Below are 27789 nucleotides of genomic sequence, written 5' to 3' on the forward strand. Positions count from 1 at the left end.
GGGGCTTAAAAGTTAGTGGAAAGCTGGAATAAAATTAGAAGAGCATTTTCCCATGAAGTTCCCAAAGTTCCCTCATTAGGACGTGTTGGGGCAGATTTAGATGGTGTTTTTAGAAGGGGGAGCTGCTGGGGGCGGGGGTGGGGGTGCGCGATGGAGTCGGGCACATGGGTACCTACAGGCCTCCCTAGTGTCAAGACTGCTAGGATGGGCAGCGGCGAATGGGCTTCGATTCGAATCAGATGCCCCAGAACACTGGCTGTAGAAAATGCTCCAGCTTCAATTCTTTATTAAATATCTGACAAGTTGTGTCATTTTATTACAGCGACTTCATTTTATCACACGATTCTTTTGCCACCAGGAAAACAAACAGTTTCTCTCCGGATCTCGGAAAAACAAAGGGAGGGGGTGGTTGAATTTGTCCTTAAAATGTTGCCCCCGCCCCTGGTGTTATCGGATGTTGCCATAATTTAAAGCTCTTCCGACTGTTGAAAATGAGCATGCCTGGTTTGATTTTAGTTTTTAACCAGTGTATCACACGGTACTTGGCTTCCTAGTGGGAGGTGGTTTCTAATAAAAAGTCACAAAGTACCAAGAATTCATTTGGAATGCTTGAAACTCTCTTCACCTAGAAAGCCGCCGCTGTTTCCCGGCCCCTCCTGACGTTTTGTGCCAAGGTAGACCCTGAATGAAGCCTGTTCTCAGGGCCCCGACCCGCAGGCTCCGAGGTTCAGCTTGCAGAACATTCCAGAAGGGATTGAAAGCACACTCCCCCTTGAAACCAGATTACTCAGGCATAAAAGATGCTATGTAAATATATACATATCTATTTGGACAGTGTGTGTACGTACATATGTATATATATTTTTACATCCATAGTAGTGAAGGGAGAAAAACGTTAGCACACGGCAAACCATGAAAGTTCCTGTGAAGGAGTTGGGGGGCAAGAGGAGCAAACTGACCCCCCCAGGTGGCAGGGACAGCATCATGTCCTCAGCACGCCCCACACAAAGCTGAGAACCGAGTCCCCCAGAAGCTGGCACCACTGGCAAAGGCAGGGGCTTCCTCACACATGGTAACTCAGCGACCACAAAAACCTGCCCCTTCCCACCAGGTGGGCTCTGAAGGGTGTCTGCAGAGAGGTCTCCTTATGACTCCAGACAGAGCTACCCCTCTCCTCTGAGACCTGACCCTGGCCACAGTATTTCCTGACAACACTGGACAATATCTAGGACTGGGGCGAGTGTGTATCCATACATTAAGGCTTAAAAACAAAAATAAAAAACACAAAAAGTGGTCCATTCTTCCCCCCGCTCCCGTTTTAAAATCTCGAGTACAAAGTGGGGGTTTTGTCAGGAATTTTTTAAATGCATGGAATTGGCAGTTTTGATAAGATTTCTCAGGAGGGACCCTAGAGCCTGAAGGTCAGAGGTAGTGCCTAGGGGTGGGGAGCAAGCCACCTGCTGGTTACCCTGCTCAGCAGCACCTCCTGCTGGCAAGTGAAAGGACCACCCCAGACAGCACAGCCAGCCTCTCCCTCAGGGAATGGGGCGAGTCAGGGCCAGGAGGAGGGTGGGGAGCTAGCCTGGTGGGAGGGGCTCTGGGATGGAGCCACGCCTCCTCTCTTGACAGATGTGGAAACTCCAGAGACCCAGGACGGGCAGGGAAATCCCAGCCCAGTCAAACCATCCACCCCTGGTGATGGGAGCTTACGGGCTTGGCTCTCTGGGTGTCTGTTTGATTTGCTTTGAGATGTGATACAGAGAGGAGTTCGGATGGCCCCTCCCCCCACTCTGTCACTGCGTCCTTAGAGTGGTTGGAAACTCCGGACCTTGGGGACTCTCCGAGGGCACTGACAAAGGACCTGGAGAACAAAAAACCCAACATGATGTTCTAGCTACTTCTTAAAAGCCCTGCTACAGAAAAGTTGACCCTGGCCACATTTCAGGAGAAAAAAAAGGTTAGAATTGGCATATCATTTGCAAATAGCCAAACGTCCCATCGTGCCCTGTTGCAGGGGCAGCCGGGTGGCAGCGCAAACACTGCTCCAGAGAATCCAGGCAGAGGTGGGGAGAGGAAGTTTCAGGACGTCTGCACTCACGGGGCCCCATCAGGCCAGCTTTGGAATGTCCTCCTTCAGCCCCAAGTCAGAGTCCAGTCCTTCCACACACAGCTGCTCATGAAGAGCGAACTCAAGAAACAGGTGACCGCCCTGCTGTGGCTTAAAGGACCCCAGAGGGCAGGCAGCCGATGCCCAGGAGGTGGCCAGTCTCTTTAGTCCCCGCCTCTTCTCCACAGCTCCCTGCAATTACATCATGGAGTGGGCGAGAACCAGTCAAGACTTAGTGGAAACAAGGTCGATGTTTATTTCAGACTAAGGGGGAAATGCAAAGAAATCCTTGCTATCTGAGAGACTGAACATCACCCAGGCTTTTAAGGGCCCCAAGCTCAGCAGTATAAGGAAGCTGTCACATCAGTGTCACAGAGGGGCAGAGGCACTGGACTGTGCTCTCATGGGACTGGGTTCTGGTCAGTCTCACCGGCTTCTGGTTTGGACGCTCTCCTTCATGCTTCTGATGCTGCTGGACCTTATTTTCTGAGCGTTCCCTTCATGGAATCGCAGCGGGCACTCAGCCCCTGGAGGACGTGCAATGGCCGGAATGGACTAGGCACTGTAGTGTCATTCTCTCTCCAAGGCCATCACGGCACACTGCTCAAAACCCGGGTTTTTGGCACGATTCCCAACAAGATGACTTTCTGGGCTATGAGGATCATGAACAGTTTTTAAAAAAAAAATCTGAGGCATCAAGCTTCCTTGGTCATAGGACAGAAAGTCTCACCTGGATGGGGAAAAAACCATTGAGCAATCTTTTTCTTGATAAGGACGTGATACTTTAGTTTTCTGACTGCCACTGGGTGCTTTAAAGCCAATAGGAAAGGGGAGTCAGTGCCTGGCTTTGTGGAAGCCACCTTCTCTCAAGCCTCTATGCCCCTCAGACAATTCCTCTATGGAGTCTCCCAGACACTCCCCCCCCCCCCCCCAATCTTTTTGTCCTGTCTGGTCAATGACTGTCAAGAGACCCTCTCTCCAGCATCCCTCACCTTCCAGGACAGGGTTGAGAGTCAGAGGGCTCACATGACCTGGGAAACAAGAGCATCTCAGGCATTCTTGGGAACATGACTGGATCCTGTCACATACATTTCATGGGTGTCCCCAGAGACAGAGAGCCACGCCGGTTGGTGCCCCTGACCCCAAGCCACCAACAACAAAACCACCAGACGCCAGAGGCAAGCCAGGTGGTCTCTCTCCCGCCCAGCACACAGGTGCAGCTCAGTCCACAGTGTTCACGCATGCAACACGGCACAGTCACAAAACATGGTGACGTGTCTATGAAATACATCTCGGCAGTTGAGGTCACCTTGCAGGACAATCGTTTTCAGAGGCCCCTGCTTTCCATCCAGGTCTCCTACATCGTCGGCCGGCAGCCAGCTGTCCCCGGGAAAGGTGTGCACGTGGTGAGAAGAAACCATCACAGGCAACATGGCGACAGACACAATGAGAACGGGACTAGACACTTGACCTCCGAGTAGCACTCAGAATGCCTTCCGAGTGACCTTCAGCAAAGGTGGAGAAACGGGAGCTCAGACTGGATCTGGCTTCCACGGCTTCCAATCGGTAGGGCGCCCGGCGCCATCCAGAACATCTCCCCGGGGCGGGCAGCAAGGAGGCAGCAGGAAGAAAGGATGGCTGTACAGGGCGAGGAAGGGCTGGGCAGTCCGAGCCTGTGTGCAGTGTGTCATTACACACGGAATGCCTCGTCAGGAGGAAGGGCATGAGTCCCTCTGAGTCAGCACAAGGTTTGTCACTCGGTGTTACAATCCTCTCGGCCCCCGTGGCCGCACGCTACACATTTGCACGAACAGAAACAAAACAGAACAGAGCCCAAATGTGTAAGGTTCCGTTTGAGCTCCCCTCTCTGGGCAGGGAAGAGAACATGGCTCTCGTGAGGCCTAATATTCGAAGGAAGAGTCTCGGGGAGGACTTGGTCGGCAGAAAAATCTCTGGACAAAAAAAGCGGTCTTCTGATTCAGGCGCTGGGCGTGTCAAAGGGCTTCCACAATAAAAAGCTCGCCGATAGGAAGCAGTAGGAAAAAAGAAGAAAAAGAAAAAAGGGAGTGGGGAGAGGGGAAAAAAGCTCACTTTCCAAACACAGGAGACGACATTGTTAATTGTCACGACATCAAAGCGGCAAATCGGTGGAAATCAGTTAAAAAAGTAAACATGAGCTGTAATACTGTACCTGTCGAGTCAGTGATTGATTCCATTCATGGTCAGTAGAAAGTATGTAAAATATTTATTAAAAGGGCTTTGCCTACAGAGGCAGGACATAAATAGACGAAGTCCTCCTGAAATGTGATGAGTGTACGTGTCAACCAGCCCAGGGGCTGAGGTGGTGACGGGGGTCAGCCTGCCCGCGCAGGGACGGTTGGCGCCGGAACCCGGGCAGGCGGGTCTGCAGGAGAAGGAGCCGCCTCAGAGCCTTGCGGCGCCCACTGCTCGCCCGTCGCTGTCTCTGCAAAAGTCTGTCGGGCAAATGCAAATGTGCAAGCAGAACTTGCTTGACGGACCACCACCCCAAGGCCGGGGTGCTTAATCCACCCCTTCGAATCCTTGAGCGTTTTCCACGGCCATGAGAAGCTTCTCTCGTAAATCTTCGAAGGTTTCGTATGGAGGTAAGTCAAGGCGATTAAAGCTGCGACAGGGAGACAAAACGTGGGGGTGAAAAGAGGCTGGGACTTCCTCTCCCCCACCCCCCAAGATCCTCGGACATCTTCCCCTGTGGCAAAAGGGGCCTGCTGGCCAGGTGGGCTGGAGGGTTCTTCCCAAGTCTTTGTCCATGACACAGTTCTAAGCATCAAAAGACAACCCTCACTAATGGGCTGGTCACATCCAGTGAGCTCTGGATCCCTGGGGGAAAAAGCTCATGGGGGAGCTTTTAAAGCCTCAGGGCTGAAGCTGGAGGGGTGGGCTCAGTCAAGCTCTCTTGGCAGGGGGGGGGGTTTCCCACAGCACTGCCAGGGCTGAGCACAGAAGCTGAGTCTGAGAGTGAGTTGTGGCAGCACCACAGTCTAGCCGTAGCTGAAGCACATGGGTGCAGCAGGAGGGCCCAGCCCACCCCCTGGCTCCCTGAAGAGCCAAGCACAAAAACCTGTGTGCACTGGAGTGGGGTCGGGGAGAACAGGGCTCAGGACTGCTGCTCAAACAACATCAATGAGGGCTGCCGATGACAGCCACGCCCCAGCTCCACCTGGGCCTTGGGCCACCTGGCAGACCCTGAGGCTCCCTGCACCCCTCACCGCCATGGAGGCAGGAGAAACTTTTCAAAGGCAAGGTCCCTGCAGGTTTGTTTTAACCTTCGCTCCAACCAACTGAACTGGCACATGGGCTGGGAGCTGCCCCACCCTATGGTCTTAAAGCCATAGGGAAAAGTCAGCTCTCCAGACCGACAGGGCAGATGGGGGTCTGTACAACTGTACTCTGTCCTGCTGGGTCATGGAATCAACCCACAGGCTGTGGGGCTTGTTAAGGGAGGGTGTAACCCTTTCCATGCCAAACTCACCGAGTCTGTTAAAATCCTCCTTTGAGGTTTCTGAATGTTGCCTAGGAACCCCGGTAGTGGTGTCAGGTAAATGCAGGACTACTAACCTTAGAGATGGTGGTTCAAATCCACCAGCCACTCCTGGGGAGAAAGATGAGGCTTCCTGTTTTCGTAAAGGTTTACAGCCTCGGAGAACACACAGAGAGCCTCACTATGAGTAGGAATTGACATGATGGCAGTGGGTCTGGGTTTTGGCTTTAGTGCTGCCCGGGCTTTGAACCCCTGGCTGAGAATCTCCATGTGCTTCCCAGGGATATGGTGAATCGTACACACCCCTGGATGAACCAGTTCCCTGGCAGTGCAATGGTTGACCACGTGGCTGATGGAAAGACCTGACCATCTGCTTCCCTATAGATTACGGCCATGCAAACCCAATGGGGCAGCCGTGCTCCGGCCCGTGGGCCCTCTGAGAGCGAGAACGGACTCCATGGCACCACTGATGGCAGGAAGTGGGGCCCTCCGCAGCCCCAGCCCCGCCCCACACAAGGCTGCTGCCTGCCACTCACCAGGTGTGAGCTCGGGGCAGCTTTTCAGGGCTGCCCCATTGCTCGATTGTAAACAGCTGAGGCCCATTGGAACCTGGAGGGAAAAGGGTACAAAAAACAATTAACCTCTGTGTAGGGTGAGGGGGGCCTTCCTTCAAGGGCACAGATTCAGAGAGAGGGAAGAGGGCGTCCCGCTCTGCAGGGACAGCAGTCAGGCGGAGTGTGCCCCCAGCTCGTCCTGACCTACAACAGACGCTGGACGATGGAAGTCACCGGAGGGTGGCACATGCTTACCACTCACCGAATTTGGGGCTGCAGGCAGGCTATGCAACTTTTGGGGTAAAAAGAAAATGAAGTACGACCTTCGTTTTACAGAACAGAAAGAACGATGTGAAATAAACAGACATACAAAAAAAACAAACAACCCTCCACTGGGGCCAGTAGAATCCTGCCTCTTGGAGGAGAAGGGGCCTTTTAAACTTAAACCTGCTTACACTCACCTGACGGTTCTCTAAAACCTAGTTTTTAAAGGTGCACCAAAAAGCAAAATAGAAATGAAACAGACGCCCAACCTTGTGCGCCCCCCTCCCCGCCCCTGCGAGTGTGGGTGGACAAGCCCTATGCAGAGGATGTGTTAGACAATTTCACGTCAACTTGGTAAGGAAGAATGAAGGGGTGGAGTCTAGCCTGTCAATCAGGCCACAGCCTGGTGCCTCCTTAGGGGCGTGGCCTCCTGATGCTTCTCTTCCTCTCTGGAGGCGGGGACACACTCTCCCTCTCAGCGTTACATTCCAGTTGACAAGCCACATGGAGGCACACTGATGGAAGCCAGGGCCCTGGACATGCATCCACCGCCACTGGATCCAAGACTTTGCACCCACTGGCCTGCGATCTTCCTGCATTCGGCCTCATTGCATGTGCTGCCTGAGTCTGAAGAGGAATCTATGGACTAATATCTGGCATATGGGATCACATCAGACTGATGGGCTTGATCTGGACTGGGATGCTTTCCTCAATATACAATTACTCTTTGATAAAAGCTCTTTCTTATACACACATGGGCGTCCCTGGATTTGTTTCTCTAGTCCACCTGGGCTAACACACCTGGCTGGGGACCCACACGTCGTCCCCAACTTACACTGCGGGTGCCAGTCTAGCAAGTCGGCTCAGCAATGACCTAAATTGATTTCGGCCTTTTCATGGTCATTATTATTGGCCTTTTATCGCCAGTAGTTTTATAAATCAATCTTTGTCCGTAGGCCGAGTGAACACCTGAGAAGGAGTCTATCAGCAAGTTGGGCTCTGCACCCTCCCCTGGAATGCACGCTCCTAAGCCGGGTGCAGAAAGATAAAGCCCAGACGGTCCTATGTGCAGGTGTGCCGGGCCACTGTATCATGAGAGGCGCCGGCGCCGTGTCTAGGGGCCCAGGAGGCAAGGTCGCACCCATCCAGCTCACCATAAAGCTCGGCAAACCCGTTCATGGGCACGCGGGACGTCCCTGTGACAAACTGCAGTAACCGGATGCGCTTCTCGGCGTCCATCAGCAGCACCGCCTGCAGAGGGAGGGCCAGGAGGTCAGTGCGGCACACACGTGGGAAGGAGACGCCAGAGCTACAGGAGGGCACATTCTGAAGATGACCATCCCACCCGCCCCCCTCTAGCCCCAGAGGATCCCAGGGTCTGCCCCCCCTCCTGCCAAGCCGTCCAAATGCATGACATACAAAGCCACCTCTCTGATGGCATCATGTTTGTTGTGTTCCTGCATGTTGGTGGGCAAGCCAAAGGTAAACAGCTTCACAGAGGCACCCAGGCAGGGGAGACTCAGGCTATGGGAACATGAGATGGGGTTTCACGTGTTGACAAAGTCTCTAACGTAACACTTAAAAGAGACCCCGGAATAATCTGTCTCTTCCAGGTTTGGATGTGCCCAGGAATGGAGGTGGCTGTACCGATAATGTATCTGAGCGGTCATAGAAACAAAAAGGAGCCAACTCAGAGGGCAGACGAAGAACTTGATCCTTTACTCTCGCTCCATTTCAGAAATCCACACGAATGGTTTCCTTTCTGAATGTAACCAGCCAGCCATATTTAAAAACAACAACCTTGACTTTTAGAGCCAGTTGGAGTCTCCAAGTCAATGCCACCTCCCTCCTCAGTTGGGGAGAATGAAAATGGTACCAAGACAGAAAAATCAAACTGACTGTCTTTCAAGAAAGACACAAAGCTCAAAATATTGGTTGGAATGAACCAGAAAAGTTGGGGGCGGGGGGGGGGGGGAGAATCATCAAAACCAAACCAAACCAAACCACAGCATCTTGGGAAAAGTAGGTCCCAAATCTGGACACTCCCGGAGTAAGCCTGCTGTCCTTTCTTAGTGGGGTGGACTAGTTCCAAAGCTCGCATTCTCAGAAACCCCCATCTCCAGGTCCTCCAGGGCAGTGCGCATGCACGAGCCAGGGAGCAAAGCCGGCGGGTGGTGCTAAGGAGCAGCTGTGTCAAGGTGGGGCTGTGTCCTCATGATGCGCAAAGCAGGGTGCGCTTGTTGCCCCTTCGCTCCCAGAGTCCACATGCAGTCCCAGCACAGGTCCCCAAGTGAGGCTATGAAGGGCAGCCCAGGCCATGGAGTGAGCCCGAGGCGTGTGCCACAACAGGGCCAGGGTGCTCACCTTCCAGAACCACTGGATGACGGGGTGGTTGGGGCAGTAGCCGTTTTTGTAGATGGAATGCTGTCTCCAGTCGTTCACGTCCACGTCACCAAGCCCGCACATCAGCAACTAGAGAGAACAACGAGCAGGTGTCAACGGGGCAGGAGGGGAAGAGTCCCGCACTGGGGGCGGACTTTTCCTCAAAGCCAGCGTCTTGCCTCTGGGCAAAGCAACGCACAGAAACAAGCGGAGGTGGCAGTGTGCTCCCAATTTTACCTGTCACGGGACCAGAGACAGCGGAGGATACAGAAGGCGGCTGCAACGCTGCATGTTGGAAATGAGAGCTGCCTGTCAACCCTCTCCCCCACCCCTCTCGCCTTCACTTTTGTGCACAGTCTTAACGCTCCACGAACATACCCACTCTCCCTGGCTAGTGTGTCCCTTCTATGTGGTCCTTTGTCTCCATGTCTGAGAGTAGGTGTCCCCAACAGCAGAGCGTCCATGCAAGTGATAGCAAGGCCACATCTTCCAGAGCTCAATGGAGTGGGGTGAGAAATTGCCCCCACCCAGTCAGGCATCTTTGCACTGAGCTGTGTTCTCTGACCCATCATGTGGGTCTGAGTTTCCAACGATGCAGCCTTCTGACAGGGAAGGCTTCCCCCGGTGGGGTGGGGTGGGGTGGGGGTGGGGTCAGGCTCTCCTTGCCAGGCACTGGGACAAAATGGAGGTGATGTTAACCAGAGCCTAGACCCTGGGTGAGTGGGCGAGGCCACCCACTTCTCGCAGGCTCACCCTGTGGGGTCCCTAGGCGACCATCTACTGTCAAGATTCTGTTTTAAGATAGAAGTGCTTCAAGGATGGGGCTTAGATGGCTTAGGGAGTCTCACCAAAGACCCCTCCTCGCTCCTCCTGCTGCTTCTCTCAACACAAAGGCAGCGAGGAACAGCCGTAGCTCGCTCTCAGGTGGCTCACTCTCACCTCAGTCAACACAGAGGGGCAGGGATGGAGAATGACTGTACTCTTTGCTGCTGGTGTTTTTCCTTACTCAGCACAGGGAGATAGCTGGTGTCTGGCCCCTAGGAGAAGCTTACCCCACCTCGGGTGCCCAGGGATGGAGAGGCCGCTCAGAAGCCCTGGCCAAGCAAGGTTGGATATCCACTGGCTGCTGAAACCTCAGTTTTACATGACGCAGCTTGCTGGCCTTGTGGGCGTAAGACCGCAAGCCAGGTCAGCAGAGCCGGCTTCTCATGGGCAGAACATTCCAATGGCTGTGTCTGTGATTCCTTCCTCTCCAACCAGCCGCCACACACCAGCCCCACGGCCCAGAGACATGCGGCTGAACCCATCACAACTCAGTCCCCGGGACAGCATGCTCCAGAGGCCTCCAGAGCCCAGGGAAGTGAGATACCTTTATCTATGAGACATAAAACGATGTTCAGAAATACAAACCTCCAGTTCGTTCTCATCAAAAATCTTAATCAAATCAATGGGGAGCAGTTCTGTGAAGCCCTGAAATAGAAAGTTTTAAAAGATATTAAAATCACCCTACACATGCCCCGCTCCCCCTTTGAAAGAGACAAGTGTTGAAGAGAAAACAGATTTTTCTGTTAGCTAGGGACGAGCGTGTTCAAATTTCACTTTAGGGAAAACAAACAAAACATTTTCCAGCCATGACCAGTCAGTGACGTTCACGGTGCAAAACAGCAGGTTGTGAAACAGAAGGCTCTGGAAGGCTGCAGCAGCTGAGCACCATCTGAAGGCCCAGAAAGGTGTGGGTGGGCCATCAAGTCATTCCTGAGTCATAGCTACCCTGGAGAGCAGTGGTGCTCAGCCTTCCTAATGCCACGACCCTTTAACACAGCTCCTCATGTTGCGGTGACCCCTCACCATGAACTTATTCTTGTTGCTACTACATAAATGTAAATTTGCTATTACTGTGAATCAGGTGACCTACAGGTTGAAAACCGCTGCTTTAAAGCGTTTCTGAGGTCCTAACTCTTTTCAGGAGGAACGGCCTCACCTTTACCCCATGGAGCAGCTGGTGGTTTTGAACTACCAACCATGAGATTACTAGACAGCACTACAACCAGAGGCCTCTCACACACGTTAAGTGGCCTCATGAGACTGTGAGAGTCAGAAGACGCCGGCAGGCCTCGTCTTTCCAGGTCTCACGGATTTTCCACTTTGGACAGGGTGCAGGAAACCCCCTTTGCTGGCAGGCCCCGGCTTTTGCAGGTTTGACTGACTTAATCGTGGAAGGTGTAGGTGTCACCGCTCACACAGTGCAAGTCACCCAAGGGTGCATGGTACAAAACGAGGCAGCTTGAGGAAGGAGGTCTGGGACGGCAGGCAGAGAGGTGGCCGCCTTTAGCCCCCATGGGTCCCAACTGACAAGTCAGGAGCATAGTCCTAGCCTCAAGAGTGGGAGGTTGGGGGTGAAGGGGAGAAGCTGGCCTTCCAGATTCTATTCCAGAACAGTCTGATATAAACAGGAAAAGCAGATTAAGAGGTAAGATAGAAGCAAAAGCCAGAAAACAATTAACTTAGGGAAGGAAGGTAGGTGGCTTTGGGGCAGCAAGACACCTCTGAGACCCCACCCAGTGCCAGAGCTGGCCACACCTGAGCGTCCCCCCAGGGCCCCACTGCTACCACCTTCATGAAGTGCAGGGCCAGTGCAGGCCACGGGAGGAGGAGAACAAGGTCCCCAGGCAGCCCAGCTCACCTCCAGAAAGGCGTTCATCTGTTTCTGGACCCTGTTCACGAATCTCCACTGGATGACGAGGCTGCGGAGAGAGAAAGTGCTGTGGCCACGCCCAGCAACACGCCCCCCACCTCCCTCCACGGTGTCAGCCGTGCCAAAGGCACAGTCCCCAAGGGGAGGTCGGCTGCCGCACCCACACAACCTACTCATCCGTCCCATCAGAGCCAACGGGCCACTCGCACCCAGGACCCCGGATAACGCTGCCTGGCTTTGCTTTTCCTCTAGAACAAGGCCTGTGCTTATCGAAGTGGCTTTCTACCTGTAACTATGGAGTAGGGAAGTACGTGTGTGTGTGTGTGTGTGTGCACTTGTATACCCACACATCTGTACACAGACATGGGTGCTTTGAACCGTTCATGAAAAAATATCCCAATTATCTTGGGGTGACTTGGCCACGAACTTCCTGAAGCCCCACAGGGCGCACACACATTGCGGTTCGGTGCCTGAGTCTGTTTATAGCACCCCGTGTGCAAGAGAAGGCCACCCTGCCCGGCCCTGCGCCTTCCTCAGTGTTGAGACCAGTGTTACAGCCACCGTGCCCATCCACCTCGAGTTTTCTTTTTGCTTCCCCGCTGCTTTACCGAGCACGTAAACACAGGTATGAACAGGCGCGTGAGGTGCGTTTTTAGAGAGAGGAGTGAGCAGTCTATTTTTGCCGCAGTCTTGCATGCTCACACTCTGTGAGTGCACCCACGTGTGAGCTCCATCAGCAGGAAATGGGCAGGAGCATCCTAACGCGGATGTCTGGAGGATGCCCCTACAGCCTCCTCGGGGACCGTGTCCAGTGTACAGCAGGCTTTCCTGAGTCCACTGCGGAGTCCGTCCTGAGGTACTTCATCGGCAAACAGCACGAGGACTTTGTCCTAAGGGGCCCCTCTCCGTAAGTCAGCGCCATGGAAACGGGCCTCCCAAGCCTGGTCTGCTGCAGGGCCAAACGCCTGGGAGAAGACAGGCATCGGGAATAACTGGTCATCTCCATCATTTTTAGTGGCATTCCTTGGACCTTGCCGACAAAGGATGATGCGTGCCAGAGATCCTGTGGATCAGATTTCTTGGACTTTTGGCGGTGGGGTTGGGGGGACCATTGTTTAGGAGCCTCTGGAGACCTGTACTTTCCTAGTGACGACTACGGTATCTGAGAGGTGTCCCCCGAGCTCTTCCGTGTTCAGAGCAGGCCAGCACTTGATACTGAAGGACCTGTGCTACGACATCGTATTGTCCCTCTTCTGTCACCAAGCTGAACAAGCTCGCTGTACCTGGACGGTGGAAGGGCTTCTTCTAGGGGCAGTCACACTCTGCCACGGTGTCCAGAGGGAGCCCCAACAGCCTCCGTCGCTTCTCAATTCAGAGGAGTTTATTCTTCTCGGTACATCGCAGGTAGGTGGCTCGGGCCCTGGGCCGATTCTCTGCGTTCAAGTTTTCGTGCCAGTTTCAGAGGAGAGGACATGCTGACCGGGAGCAGGCGTGCAAACAGGCGCTCAGGCCACCCGTGGATGCCAGCACTCGGGAACCAGCACTGCCCCGCCCCTCCCACCCTGGTCTAGCTAGCAAAGTCTGAGATGGCAACGGGGCACCTTGGGGCCACCTAGGGTTTCAGTACTGCCAGCTGGAAGCAGATGTGATGGTGAGCAGTTCAGCCGACCAGACGCTCCTGGTTAAGGGCAGGGGCGGGAGCCCAGCCCGATGTCACCTCCCCGGTGTCATGAGATCTTTCTGTTTGAGAGAGGGACCAAGCAGAACCACTGAGTCCTTGTTGACCCTTGAATGTCTGCCGCAGCTGGTTCCTCGGTCTCTTGTTGCGCAGCCTGCGGATCCCAGGACCCGTCAGCAGACTCCCGACGGTGGCTTCAATTCAGCCCACGTGGGGCCTCCGCAACCACCAGCCTGTGTTTCCCCACGGTCTCTGCTTTGTCATCCCACTGCTTGTTCGCCAGCATCCACGAGCCAGGAGAAGCCTGACTTGAACCAGACTGGCCTGGCCTATTGCGACAGAGGCCAGACGGTTCTCGATCCAAATCTCCTTTGATTGAGAGACACTCACGAGGTGCCACTGGTCCCCCTTTCTGGAGAACCCAAGCTCACACTGCTCAGCAGAAGGCGGCCTTCAGTGTGGGGTACATATCCCAAGAAGACTTAACAGACTTCTGAGACACCTCTGCCTTTAGCTACGTCAACTGAGGCCGAGGTCAGGTTTGAAACATGACAAATGCTAGAAGCCGCCGGTTATATTTTGCATTCGTCCTGCCCATATGAGCTATTTTCCTTCTGGAAAAGAAGTCAGGAGAGAAACCAAATATTTCATCTTTGGCAATGCCCAAATTAAGCCGCCCCAGCGTTCCAACGACTCTGCCATTCTGAACTTCAGACTGGATGCCTCACATATTCCAAAGAGGGAATGTGCCGGCTAGTGTTCTCCTCCTCTTCCTCTGCCTGTTTCCATGACAGCTCACTGAAGTCAGGAGGCAAGTCACACCCATCGGGGCTGAGTCGGTTGTGACTCACGGCAGCCTAGCGGGTTTCCAAGGCTCTCGTCCTCACGGAGCAGCAGAGAGCGGGACAAGGAGACCCTCGTCAAGACGGACGGACCCAATGGGTGCAGCAGGACTGGGCAGTATTTTGCTCTGTTGTATGAACACAGTGTCATTGTGGGTCAGAGCCGACCCAACAGCCCCTAAAGACAGCAACAGCCACCGCTCCCCGTATGGACGCCCGTCATCCGTCGCCCACAAAGGTGCTGGTGGGTTTGAACCACTGTGGTAGTTACATCATCTGCTGTTAATTTGAGAGGATTAAGAGCGAAGGGGTGGAGTTTAGCCTGTCAATCTGGCGGCAACTTGATGACCTTATTTGGAGGTGCTAAGGAGAGAAATAGCTCTCTGGAGGTGGGACACAGGCTCACTCCCTCAAGACATTCTTTCTGCAAAACACGTGGAGCTATGCTAGAGCCATGGGAGCTGGAGGAGCCACCCGGAGAGCCCTGCCAGTGCTGAGATGTTTCCACCGCCACTGGGTCCACAAGACTTTCCACCCACTGGTCTGTGACCTTCCTGCATTCTGGGTCATTGCATGTGTCTCGTGAGTCAAAGAGGAATTTATGGATTGGTTTCAGACATATGGGTTAATATCAGACTTAGGAACTTGATTTGGACTGGGCTGGGGCGTTTTCTCAATATTCAATTGCTCTTGTATATAAAGCTTTTTCTTACACACACGAGTGTTTCTCCAGTCAACCCTAACACAACCATCGACTTTTTCATCAGAAGCCCAGTGCTCAACCACTGAGCCACTAGGGCTCCTTTGGCACAAGTAAAACTTCCCATCAATTCAACTGCCCATTAGCCCAAGCCCAGCGGGAACTTGTGCTGCTGAAAACCGACCCATACCCACGGCCACCACACGCACGCGTGGTCTGGCGAGCAGGCTGCGCAGGGACAGGCCGCAACCCTCCGCATACTCACTCGATGTACTCCTTTTTGTTTTCATTTGTCACCATGATTTCGGAGCCATTGGGTTTCAGGTCCACCTGGTACGTCTGCAAGCACAAAGACAGGACGACAATGGCCACTGTGAAATGACGCCGCACTCACGGCCCAGAATGGAAGGGGTTAAACACAACTTGTGCCGAAACCTCTCCCAGCAAACGGGTGAGAGGCTTTTCCGTGGCTGAGATGGGACCGATTCAAAGATGCTCTCAGGGAGGACACGTGATCGACGGTGACTGGCGAGAGGCACGACCCCTTACAGCGCTCAGCAGCAGGGAGAACGCCAGTGTCTCCCCCATTCCTTGGCTCTTCATCTTGCTGCTTTTAAACGGGAGGAAGACGGCACGCTCATCAAGACCACGGTCCAATGCATCTTATTTATTTCGGGAAATTAACTCTTACAGCTATGACGGGAAGTGCAGAGCAAGCGCTGAGCAATGCTGATGCCACCTTGCTCTGTGCTCCCTCCCCCCATTTCCTGTCTCTGTTCCCCCTCCCCCCACTGTCTCCATTAAACAAAATTTAAATTATTGCTCCCTGAACCAGACACTCACTGCCATCGAGTTGATGCTGAGTCCTGGAAACCCTCCAGGGCAGGGTAGCACCACCCCTGAGGGTTTCCGCAACTGTCTCTCTATAGGAGTAGAAAGCCTCATCTTTCTCCCAGGGAGCACCTGGTGGTTTTGAACTGCTGACCTTGAGGTGAGCAGCCAAATGGGTAACCACTATGTCACCAGGGGGGAACGCTCCTCACAAGTACTTTCTAAGGAAGCCTTCATTGGTAATTTCCCACCTCAATCACTTTCCTCCACGAGATTTTAATAAACAGGCCCGCGGTTTATTTTTAAGGAAACCTGGGCACTGTGAGATTATAGTTTAGCCTCCCAGGAAGTGATGTTCACCTCTTTGGGGTGACAAGGCCCTGGGGCAAAGGCACATGCTGACCTAACTTTCCCCTGCCCTGTTCTGAGATCGTTTCTCGGCACCAGGTTCTCAGAGGCTCACCCCACCCACCCTTTCATAACAAGCATCTCAGAAGCAGTGTCCCAAGTGGACCTGGAGTCAGGTCCACGGCTGGCCGTGGCTGCAAAGGAGGCCCTGGAGGGAGGGACAACTGCTCAACCCGACTGACCAGCTGCTGAGCGAGAGGCACCTGGACAGAAAGTCCGGATGACGGAGTCCAGCAGTGAGACCCCGATGCAGGGAGATCTGAGCACGCACCTGCCGCCTTGCTTAATGGCCGGTGCGGTTGTACAGCATGCAGACTTGGTTTGCTTTACAAAGTGAGGGGGTGTGGTGGCCCTGTGTGAAGCAAGCCTATGGCTGCCAAGTCCCCAGCAGCCTGGGTGCACCGCACCCTCCCCATCTCTGGATCACAGTACGTTAAAGCTTTCCGTCACGCTGTTGCACATGTCACAGATGACTGGCCCGTGCACTGGGCACCCTGGCATTCCTGGGGTTCGCTCGCTGCCCTCAGGGGTTTGCTGGGTGGCAGTGGTCTGACAGTCCCTCTGGGGATGGCCTGTAGCTATCTTCTGGGGGGCAGGGCGGGGGGCAAACCTGCATGTGTAAGCATGTATGTATGTGTGTGCACGACACACATGCTTCCCGGCTAAACAAATCCAAAGTGGCCTCCGAGGCTTCTGTCTCTCACTCTCATTCCCCAGGGAGCAAGCCAATCATGAACCGGAACCTTGGCTGCCCAGTGATCGCCTGGAGGTGCCTGCCAACGCTGAGCGCCTGCCTGCATGGTTCCCGGCCTTCACAGGTCTTACGGAGTTCTCTGGGCTGATCTCTGGAGGGAGGTTTCCCACTTTCTAGCGAGTGGATACACACACGGACCGAAGGGACTGTCTATGGCCGTGACCCAGTGGGTGCTGGCTATTTCCTTCCTTCCGGATATGACAGGCCGTCACAGCGCCAGATGACTGCCGGGTGTCACCTGTCGGTGGGTCAGCCTTTCCTCGCTGGCCGTCAGGGCCTTGCAGGAGTCCAGCAGAGAGACAAGGTCCACGCTGGCACTCGAATGAGACAGCCTCATCACACCCAAGGCTCTGGCCCACCACACTGCTAGCATTTCAACGACAGGCGCTCACTAGCTCGCTAACCTGAGTGGGCACCTGCGATGCAAAGGAGCGACCAAGACAAGCTTCGGGGGGTGGGGGCTCTCGTAGCTCACTTACCCCACCCCAGGATGCCCATCAGGGATTGATGCAGACTACCGAGAAGGTAGTTCATAGAGGAGAACAATAGCTTCAAAAAGTAGAGAAATTCGCCATCATACTCCCTGTGCTCCCTGCCATTGAGTCGATTCTGACTCGCTGTGACCCTCTAGGACAGGGTACGAGTGGGTTCCTGAGACGAACTCTTGCTGGGAGTGGGAAGCCTCAGCTTTCACCTGCGTAGCCACAGGTGGCTGCAAACTGCTGACCTTGAGGTTAGCAGCCCAGTGTATCAGCACCATCCGGGCCAAGGTTCCACAGATGCAGTTCTCCCTGCCATCGAACCATGGTGACTCACAGTGTCCCCTCTGGGGCAGGGTCACATTGCCGCTGTGGGTTTCCGAGGCTGTAACTCTTTCCGGGAGAAGAAAGCCCGTCTTTCTCCTGCAGAGAAAAACTACGACACCACTAGGCTCCGGGTTTCAATACAGCGAGCTTTAGAGCGTGCTCTAGGGTTGGTCTCATCCCGGGGCATGTGGATCTGGCCTGAGGGATGGCGCCTGTGGAGGGACAGGGACCAGGCTCCTGGGCATCACTGGGACTCGGGGTGGGATGGGGAGCGAATCATAGCTTTCAGGTGAAGCCAAACACCCCCCAGAGACCCTTCCTTAATTCCAGGCAGTCGTTGACCCTGATGAGCAACCAGCATTGATGACAGCGGAACCACAGATGTGACCCATTCCATTAGAGAGCCCCCCTCCCCCATTTGTAGTCATGGAAACCACACTGCTATTGTTTAGAATAACTAAATGCTACAACGCAGGCAGGAAGGACATTCCTGCTTGGATCTGGTTCAGGTGAGGAGCAGGTACTCAGTCCTGCCCTTCGAGACCTCTCAGACCCCATGTGACCGGGCACTGGGAGAGACTGAGAGAGGGTGGGCTGTAGTTGGGCCTTGTGCCTCAGGATGACCATAAAGAAACCATACAAGAAGGTGACAGTGGACTTAGGAATCTCTCGGGAGTCATTTTCTTGACCTGTCCAGCAAAGTCCTAGAACTGTCTGAATAGCAAACTGGACCTTGGACCCAAGAAGCATTCTAGGTCCACCCATACCGACCTGCCCAAAGTTCTCTTCGTCTATGCAGAACATGAGGTCCAGCTCGGTGGGGTCATTCTCCAGGATCCACTTCAAGGAGTTGTAGTATTCACTATCCTACGGGGAGGACGCAGACATGACCATTAAACCTTTGCCTCCTGACCCCGCTGCCCAAGCACACACTCCCCTGACCCCTTCAAATCACCAAGTCCTTCTCATGTGACTCCACCCAGAACATTCAAGCATGGCCATCGCCCCCTCCGGGGAGGGAGGACGTTCCTGGTCCACTCCCAGCCAGTTCCTGTCCTGCCACACGCACCATGCAAATGGAAAGAGGGGGCTTGGGGAGTCGCAGGGGCTAGCCATCGCCTGCGCTGAGCTCTACGGTGTAACGAGGAGGGAACGGAATGAATCCAATCACAATAAATGATGACGTCCCAGGCAGGCCGCAGTGGGCAAACCTTGAGAGCACTGTCGGTCACCAAAGGACAAGTGTGACCGAAGCTGGCTTCCATGCACCAGGCAGCCACACAGAAGAGCCACCGCTTCCTCGTGGTTCCTGGGGCGGGAGCGGGAAGACGGGCTGTTGGTGGCAGTGGTGTAGTTCAGAAAAGGAGGGGGGCATAGTGGCACCCCATAACCAAACTTCCCATCTCGTAAGAGCAAGACCATTGGGGGAAATAGGCAAGATGAAGGACACCCTCCCTCATTAAAAGTCAACGGTTCTGTAATGTCTCCCCTGCGCCTCTACAGAGCTCTGCAAGTTGACTCCGGACACAGGGAAGCCTCCGGGACAGAGCAGGGCCCCATCGGGTGTCTGAGGTGGCAGAGCTTGAAGGGAAGCTGCCTACCTCTCGTCTCTCTCCCGAGGAGCGGCTGGTGGGTTTGGACCCCTGGTGCCTTTTTTTTTTTTTGAGTGCTTTAAGCCTGGGGCACTAGGGCCCCTATCTCAGAAACCCAGAGCCTGTCCCAGGAGGGCAGACATGGCTTTAGAGAGTCCTTCCAAAGGCACGAGTGCCCGAGATGTCCCGTGGAGGAACCGTGACACTCACCACAGATTCCATGTCATTCAGCGTGATCTGCTTCCCCAGCATCATTTTGTAAAACGGTCTGATGAAGAAACCTGAAGGGAGGGTGGAATGGAGTTCAGGGTCTGAGAGCCAGCATGAAGCAGGTCGCAGTCCTTTCACCAGGGTCAGGGCCAGGGCAGGGACTCAGCGTCTCCTGGGAGAATGGGCGAGTGAGCGCCTATGGCTGGACAGGAATGCCGGGAATGAGGAGGGCAGATGTACCAACAGGGGATGCGTATGGCAGGAAGGGGTCCAATGGGCTCGTGGGGGCGCGACCAAAGACAGGCTGGAGTTTGTCATGCCAATCAGGCATGTGAACTGGGGGCCGAAGGGCATCCTGGACAGGGGAACAAGACCAGGGTCTGGCCAGTGAAGGGGGCTGGGGCCTGCACAGCTTCTGCGTGGCTCTAGAGTTCTTAGTCTTTGCCCTGGGGGAGAGGGGAGTCATGGGAACACTGGGTGAAACGTCCCTGTCTCGGGATTGTTGTTTGGGCAGTACTGACTGGGGAGAGAGGACAGGAGACAGGCTAGAAGGCTTGGACAGCCGGAAAGGCAATGGCAGTACCCCAAGGCGAGGTGCTACGTTCCTCCTCTCACAGGGCTTGGGGAGGGCCAGGCTCAGGTCCAGACCTTCACCCTCACCTCCCCAGATCTCAACAGCCGCAGGCTCTCTGCAGCACCCCAACTCCTGCTGGCTCAGCACGCATCAACTCAAACACTTGCAGCGTCTACTGCTTCTGTTAGGTGTGCCCACGTTGCTTCTAACAGGATGAAACACTGTCAGCCTTGCACAAGGTTCGCCATCATCTAGAGGTCTGAGCCCATCGCTGTGGCCACCATAGCCAGTCCATCTCACTGCGGGTCTTCATTTCCTTCCCTGACCCTCTACTTGACCAAACACGGAGTCCTCCAAAGGGCATGAGATGAAGTCCCCCTGGCCTCACTTCTAAAGAGCATTCCAGATGTACGTCCATCAAGACAGATCTGTTCATTCCTTCTGGAATCCACTGAACTTTCAATAGCCTTGGTCAGTACCGTAAGTCAAGTGCAGCCAGCCGTCCTCATCCAGAGTCCAGCTTTCCTCATGCATAGCCGAGAGGTGACAATACTCGGACTTGGGTCATATGCACCTCGGTCCTCAGAGATCTCTTTACTTTTGAATACTCTAAAGAGGTCTTTTGCAGGTTTGCCCAGTACAGTGCGTCATTTGATCTCTTCACTGCTGCTTCCATAAACGTTGATTGTGGATCCAGGTAAAATGAGGCCCTTGACAAGTTCAACATTTTCTTTGTTAATCACGGTCCAGCTGTGAGGGATGTTTTCTTAAGGAAGACGGTGGTCTGTGGCCTTCATCAGCATGTGCTTCAAACCCTCTTCATTTAGCAAGCAATGCCCGTGCCATCAGCATAGAAAGGTTGCTCGTGAATCTTCCTCAAATCCCAATGTCATGTTCATCTTCACCCAGACCAGCTTCTTAGGTTTGCTCAGCAAACGGATTGAGTGTGGTGAGAGCAGGCAACCTGGAAGCACACGCTCCCTGATGTATAACTATGCAGTGGTCCTTTGCATCTGGACTTCTTGGTCGATGAACAGGATCTCCGGGAGCACAGTTAAACGTTCTAACATCCCCCCTGCTTGGCAATGGTATCCATAATATGTTGTGATCCACAATCGTTCCGGTAGTCTCTGCTCTCAGTCAAGATCCATCTCTGACACCAACGATGTCCCTTGAGGTAGTTTATTGTGCCAGCCTGGCTGACAAACACATGGGGTTAATTGAAGGGCAGAGGGATATATGACTCGGTGACCCTCGCCTTTCTAGCTCTCGGGTCTCTTGCTTTCTGATAATCAGACCAGGGTGCAGTTGCCTTAGCCAGTTCCCTGCTACAGCTGGCAAGGCTCACTTCCTGCAAGACATCCCTGAGGAGAAGTCACATGAACCTACTCCAATGCAGCCCTGGGTGCTGGAGCAGCTGTATAGAGATCCCTGCCAGCACTGAGATGCTTACATGTTCACTGACTCGGCTTTCCTCCTGCAGCTGACACCATTGCGTCTGTTTTGTGAGATGGAGGAGGACTTTGTGGATTGATGTTGGCCATATGGGTTGATGTTGGACTTGTGGGCTTGGGCAGCAGTGGGTTGGGATATTTTCTTGATACACACTTAACCTTTATATAAAACTCTGTCTTATCCAAGAGTTTTTGTGGATTTGTTTCTCTAAAGTACCCAGACTAACACACCCCTTATTCCACATCCTCTGCTGAACCTGCCTTGAATTTCTGGAAGTTCCCTGTATAACACACACACACACACACACAAATTATCTTCAGCAAAATTTCACCTGCATGATAATATTGATGGCGTTTGATAACGTCTGCATTTGGGTGGGTCACACCTTTCTTGGAATGGGCATAAGAAAGACGGCTCTCTTCCAATCATCTGGCCAAGCAGCAGTCTTCCAAAGTTGTTGGGTAGACCAGTGAGTGCTTCCAGGTGCTACATCAGCTTGCGGGGCATCACCTTGCTAGGCCGCATCACTTCCTGGAGTCCTGGCTCCTTGCAGTGTCTGGTTCCTTCAGGACCATCAGTTCATTCTCGGCTGTGCCCTGAAAGGACTGGACAGGGACCAGTTCTTCTGGGTGCAGCCCCTCTGTGTAATCCTCCCTCCATCTCCTGTGATGTTTTCTCACGGCTTGGATTCCTTCTCCAGCTCTTTCAGCTTGCAAAGGGCTGAGCTTGTCCTTCGCTTCCGATTTATTGGCACCAGGTCTGTGCACCTGTCATTGTAGTCATTCACTCTGTCTTCCTGAGCCGCCCTTTGGAACTCACTTTCTAGGGCGGACGCTGACAACAGGGTGGGCGGGCAAATGTGAGCTCAGACACGCTGTGATTAAGGGGGCAGCCATGTTCTTTGAAAACTGAAGTGAGGCACAGCTGATCATCCCCCCTCCCCCACCCCCGTGGGCACCTTGGCCTTTAATACGGCCATTCCTGACCAGCAGGGCTGCCTCCTTTTCCCTGGAACCACATCGGCAGCCTCCCTGGGCTTCCCCTGTAGGCCTGCTGTGTCCCTCACTTTGTCCCTCACTTCTGCGCTCCCCTCTCCAGAAACGACCCCAGCCTGTGGAGAGCACGTCCGGCCTCCCTCGAGGTGTGGCTGACCCTCGAGAGCCCATTCCGACCCTCTCCTCCGACCTGCTTCTCTGGAGGACTGGCTACTGGAGGCCTCGCTTGGGCTCTGGAATGGTAACCTACCTCCCCCGCCTAACTGCCTCTCGCAGAACATACGGTCACTGATGTGTGGCCGTCGTCGTCCCTTGCATAGATCTGTGTTTTCCCTGCAGGAGCAACTAACAGTGTCTCCTCGTTTGGTACAAGTTGAATAAACGGGCTTGCTTCTAATCCTAAAAGGATTGAAGTCAATTTGGGCAGTCTGAAATAATCCTGGGCACAACCCCACATCATGTATCGAAGGCTTCTTTCTTTCCCTCCCTCCCTTCCTCCATCTGTCTCTCTCCAATGCAGTTTCCTCCCAATCACGTGTTTACTGCTGCCGCCAAAAGAAACTGGCGGGCCCAAATCAGCTAGCAGAACTCAATTACCGCCAAAAGAAACTGGCTGGCCCAAATCAGCCAGTGGCAGAACTCAATTACCGCCAAAAGAAACCGGCGGGCCCAAATCAGCCAGTGGCAGAACTCTATTAAAGGAAAAGCCACAGAGGACACACCAATTATCCCTGGAGATGGCCAAAGCCCCGTGTGTGTAATGTCACAACCCCTTTGGGTCTCCCCAGAGTGGCGGCCATGCCAACCTCACACCCTATTCGCCGTCTCCCTCCTCCACCACCTCAGCTCTCCACCACTTCTTAACAACTACCCGACTCTTCCTCCTGGAGACGTATGCAATGTTTCCTTCAGGGCACTTGAGAAGCCTATCTGTGTGGAAGGAGGCTCCGTAGGACAAACCCGCAGACACAGCGACACGGACTGGAGCCTGCCTTCCACCCTCCAGGGCACCTGGAGAGTCTCCAGAGACCTGTGGGCCCCAGGAGACTGGGGCTCTTTCCTCCATCTGAGCTGTAACACTGCTTTGACATTATTTACCGTTTCTTCTCATTAAAATGTAATTTGGGCACACATGGAACAATGGCAGGGCACTGGATGGATTAGATCATTTTAATTAACGTTTCAATTAGTTTTTCCATCTGCCACCGATTCTGGCTGTTGCAAAATAAATTTTTTAAAAAAAGAACGTTATTCTGAAACATCACAGGGAAAGTGCACACATACAAAATGTTCTCGGCTTTCAATGTCGGGTTTCTGTCTTATTTTTCTCAACTCTGTGCAGACACCACATCCTCAAGGACCTCTTGAAGACGGAACTAGGGGCTGAGCATCAACAACAGCTCGCTGAACTGCGACCATGAGAGCCAAGTCACCCCAGAGGGGCGACATACAGAACCGGCGTCAGCCTATTTTCATTCCTTCAAGGCCCGGCTACAACTTACCATCTAAGAGTTTCCCGTGAAAGACGGCCAGGCCAGCAACCCTGCCGATGAACGTGAAGTAGGACAAGTGGTCTTCATTACAGAGACCCGAGTTGGGATTGATCTGAAGCGTGTAGTTGTCCCTTTGGGGGAGGAAGAGAGAGAGGACAAGTCCAATCAAGCTCTGAACAACAAACGCAAGCAGCCGGATTGTCTCTGCCTGCCTGTCCCTCCCCAGCTGGGCTAGCGCACCCGCAAATGCTCTGACCCCGCTGAGAACCCCGGTACAAGCCACAGGACATGCCGCCATTCCGTCAGGGCCCCTTCATGGACATTGGCCGACCAGGTCTAACAGCCTGATGTTTACACATCAACCTGAGCCATCCTAACCGCTGAGACCTCACAGTGTTTGATTGACAGCCTGTCAATGTCACCTGGTCCGACCAGGTACCTTGGGACGGTGAGACAGCTCACGTAACGGAGGTGACAGGGATCCCAGGGTGCGATGAAGGAAGGATACCTTGGAGCAGCTCTGGGCCTGGGGGTGTGAGACTTATTCCCTCTGGGACGAGGGAAATGGCAGCAGGATGCGGACTTCTCTAACAGTGCACACACATCTGCTGGCCCTTCTCTGAGCCCACCCTCCGGAGGACCCTTGGTTTCCAGCCGCCTCCCCGAACAGAGACACCCCGCCTCCCTAAGGCATTTTTTGTGGACGCCAGCTAAGAGAGGCGGCTCTCCCGTCTCTGCCATCCACACCAATGGTTTGATGAACTTTCTACAGCGCTGAGAATTCATGGCTACACCAGCTGAGGAGGTGGCATGGAGGACATGCCAATAAGCCCCCAGGGCCCAGGTCCTGGGTGGAAAACCTGGGTCCCAAGATTAGAGCGACGCTAATGCCCTTCGGGCACGGTCAGCAGCTATGCCACGGAGGACTCAGGCTCTGGCAGAGGGTGACTGGGTTTGCCTCCGTTTCTGAGCCTGGTCTTGATGCAACACTACCACCAGGACCCAAGGTCCTAATTTAAGGGTTGTGCATTCAGAAACCATCCTTGCCCTTACAATGGTGCCCCTTTCTGAATTCTGACACTGGCCCTTCCCCCTTCTGAAGGAACACCTTCCAGATGGAAGGTGCCGCGGTTCCTCACGCTGACCTCCTGGCACGTGGTTCAGTCTCCCTTACACGAGCCCGGCAGAGAAGAATTCCTTCCAGCCTGAGTCACCCTGCCATCCCCTCTTGCTCTGGGCCAGGGCGGGGTGGCGCTGATGTGAGCAGCCTTAGCTCATCTCAGATGCCCGCCCAGGGACCGTCCGAGGGGAGCAGATGGAGACGGCCCTGGACACTCACGTGGCAGAGTACTCAAAGAGGCCATAGTAGGGATTGAACATCTCCTTGGACAGCAGGAAGAACCACTCTCTGGCCACGCCCCCATAGTCAAGCCCTTTCTCGGACTCAAATTCAATCCACAGCCTGGCCTTCAGGACGTCCGGCCTCTTCACTGACATGATGCGCCTGTAGGACTCTTCAAATATGTTGTTTCGGTGAAGTTTCATCTCAAATCTGTTTGGAATATCGGCCTGTTTGGAAGAAAACAAACAAGCAGATAGCAATGTCATCATCTCCTGCCCGCCAACCTGACTTCCCAAGAGCATATCCCAGTGGGGGGTGGTGATGGCAGCAGTGTGAACGGCTCCCAGTGAGCCCCCTGCCTCCTTCCGGGAGGGGCCTTTCCTCGTGCAGATGGGAAACCCTGCTCTGCCCAAGCCGGACAGGACCCACCAGCTGCTAGTGACAGTGAGTTAGCATCATGTGCTGCCGCAAGGCCAGTCTGGTTGGACCCTCCGGGGGGACATTCATCCAGTCACCGGACCTGAAGCCACTCCTCCATACTGGTCAGGCCCGGTTAGAGACCACAGTCCCGAACCATCCCTACCCTAGCCAGGCTGAGGAGCCTTGGTGGTGCGGCGGTTCAAGCGCTCGGAGGTGAACCAGCTAGAAGGTGAACAGTTGGGGAAAACAAGGGGATGCTTTTTGGATTTCGCAAGAAAGTGACAGACGGGCTGTTCCCACTGCAGCCACTTTGGAGACTCCGCAAAGGAGGAAAGCTCAGCACTGGTGGGAGACAGGAATACTCACGGGTTTCTTTAGCTTCTTCCGAAAGTAGTCATACTTCTGCTTAAATTCTCGGGAGTATGGGACAGCCTGGAAAGGAAAGATGCAGATGTCTGTAGCTCATGCCAAAGGCACACTTGAGGCTTCAGAAACACTCAGTCAACACCTGGAAAACTTTCTGGACCTTACATCCCCACGCTCCGTACGGCCCATGGAAACGTCTACGGGGGACCAGTCCTGGACGTCTTTAGGAGGAAGGGGCTTCCACTCCCCAAATATCTATCCTGCTCAAGAAAGTGCTCATTCACACCTAGGTGTGCACCCTAAGAGCTTGGCAGCAAAGGTGCCCAGAGGTGCGTGCTTGTACCCCAACGTTCACTGCAGCAGCATTTACCACAGCAAGAAGGGCGGGAGCACTCAGCTGCCCATCAACAGATGACTGGATACACAAACACGTGGTGTGCAGACAAACAAGGAAACATTCTTCCGCTGTAAACAAAGCTAAGTGCTGATACATTCCACCATGTGGGTTCACCTGAGTCAGACACGGTAGACACAACAACAGAACCAATGCAGCGTGGGCTTACACAGAGGATCTAGGCTAGACAAACGCAGACAGACAAGAGTTGCTAGTGGTCACCAGGGTCTGAGGCGCCCTGGTGACACAGTGGTTAAGCATTTGGCTGCTAACTAAAAGGTCAGAAGTTTGGAACCACCTTTGAGGGAGAATTTTCCTTTTTTCTTTTGAACCTCGGGCTAGCTGGAAGGGAGAATGGGTACTGGATTTCTGTTTAGGGTGATAAAAACATTTGCAAATGGGTAGTGTTGATGGTTACTTGCTATGGTGAACATAGTTAACCATACTGCACGACCCTTAAAATGCATATTGTCGGTTATCTTTATCACAATAATAGAAACAGGTGGGGGGGGGCTTTGAGGGATATGCTATAAAACTAGTTTGTCTTCCACGTGACTTTTGTGTGAAAGGGAGTCAGCACATGAATCGTGTACTGCACCCTTCACTGTAGTTTAGATAAGAGAGATTTAAACCAGGGTCACCGGCTACGACACACCATCGTACAGGTCAATTTTGTAGAGTGCTTTCCCACATCTCCAGGGGACTATTGGAAGGTTGATAGGTCACATGAGCGCTAAATCCAAAAATGATGATCTGATACATTCATACGTTCTGATTCTCATTACAAGCAAAACCAAAAAACACAACCATCGATTTTCCATGAAAACCATGAACAAGAACGCCAGCATTACAAAAAATGAGAACAGGAAATGCCTTTGGAGAGGCAGGCTGGCCAGAAAGGCAGATGTACTGACAGCCGTTAGGGCTGGACAGCCAGGTGCAGGGCATTCTGGGAAAGTCCTCCGTCAGGAGTCGAAAGCTCTACCCTGCAGTGTTGAATGGTCTAGAGCAATGCTTCTCAAGCTTCCTAAAGCCACGACCCTTTCATATAGTTCCTCATGTGGTGGTGATCCCCAATCATAACATTATTTTCCTTGCTACTTCATCACTGCCATTTTGCTACTGTTATGAATCGGGTGGCCCCTGAAAAGGTCATTCGACCCCCAAAGGGTCGAGACCCACAGGTTGAGAACCGCTGGTCTAGGGAGCCACACCTAATCCCATCAAATCTCAGATGCCTCGTGTATAAGGTAATGCGATGGACACATGGGTGGGGGCACACTAACTTTTCACCTTCCAAAGTTCTAGCATGACTTCAGCTTCAGGGTAAGCAGTCACGTTTTCACAAAGCCAAGCACTGGCTGCCAGCCTCAAGTTCTGTTCAAGCCCACCACCCCTAGGTGGGAA

At 53.6% G+C, this 27789-nt stretch overlaps 1 protein-coding gene across 5 annotated transcripts in view; it reads right to left on the reverse strand.

Moving 5' to 3' along the window:
• Positions 1–283: 283 nt before the first annotated feature.
• NEDD4L (NEDD4 like E3 ubiquitin protein ligase) overlaps positions 284–27789 on the reverse strand; it is a 293853-nt gene continuing 266347 nt past the window's right edge. For 3 of the 5 annotated variants that reach the window (XM_075533195.1, XM_075533196.1, XM_075533197.1), the window contains 12 exons: positions 25989–26054; positions 25200–25429; positions 23870–23991; positions 19344–19414; positions 18313–18408; positions 15008–15081; positions 11511–11571; positions 10238–10297; positions 8810–8917; positions 7600–7696; positions 6164–6236; positions 285–4751 (listed from right to left, as the gene is read on the reverse strand). In XM_075533195.1, the coding sequence (XP_075389310.1) occupies positions 4649–4751; positions 6164–6236; positions 7600–7696; positions 8810–8917; positions 10238–10297; positions 11511–11571; positions 15008–15081; positions 18313–18408; positions 19344–19414; positions 23870–23991; positions 25200–25429; positions 25989–26054 (1161 nt within the window). In that variant the 3' untranslated portion in view covers positions 285–4648. Of the gene's footprint in view, positions 4752–6163; positions 6237–7599; positions 7697–8809; positions 8918–10237; positions 10298–11510; positions 11572–15007; positions 15082–18312; positions 18409–19343; positions 19415–23869; positions 23992–25199; positions 25430–25988; positions 26055–27789 lie in introns of all 5 variants that reach the window. The other 2 variants (XM_075533194.1, XM_075533193.1) reach the window with 1 other exon arrangement.

The sequence above is a fragment of the Tenrec ecaudatus genome, chromosome 15 (genome assembly GCF_050624435.1).
Source record: "Tenrec ecaudatus isolate mTenEca1 chromosome 15, mTenEca1.hap1, whole genome shotgun sequence".
In the NCBI taxonomy this organism is placed as follows: Eukaryota; Metazoa; Chordata; class Mammalia; order Afrosoricida; family Tenrecidae; genus Tenrec; species Tenrec ecaudatus.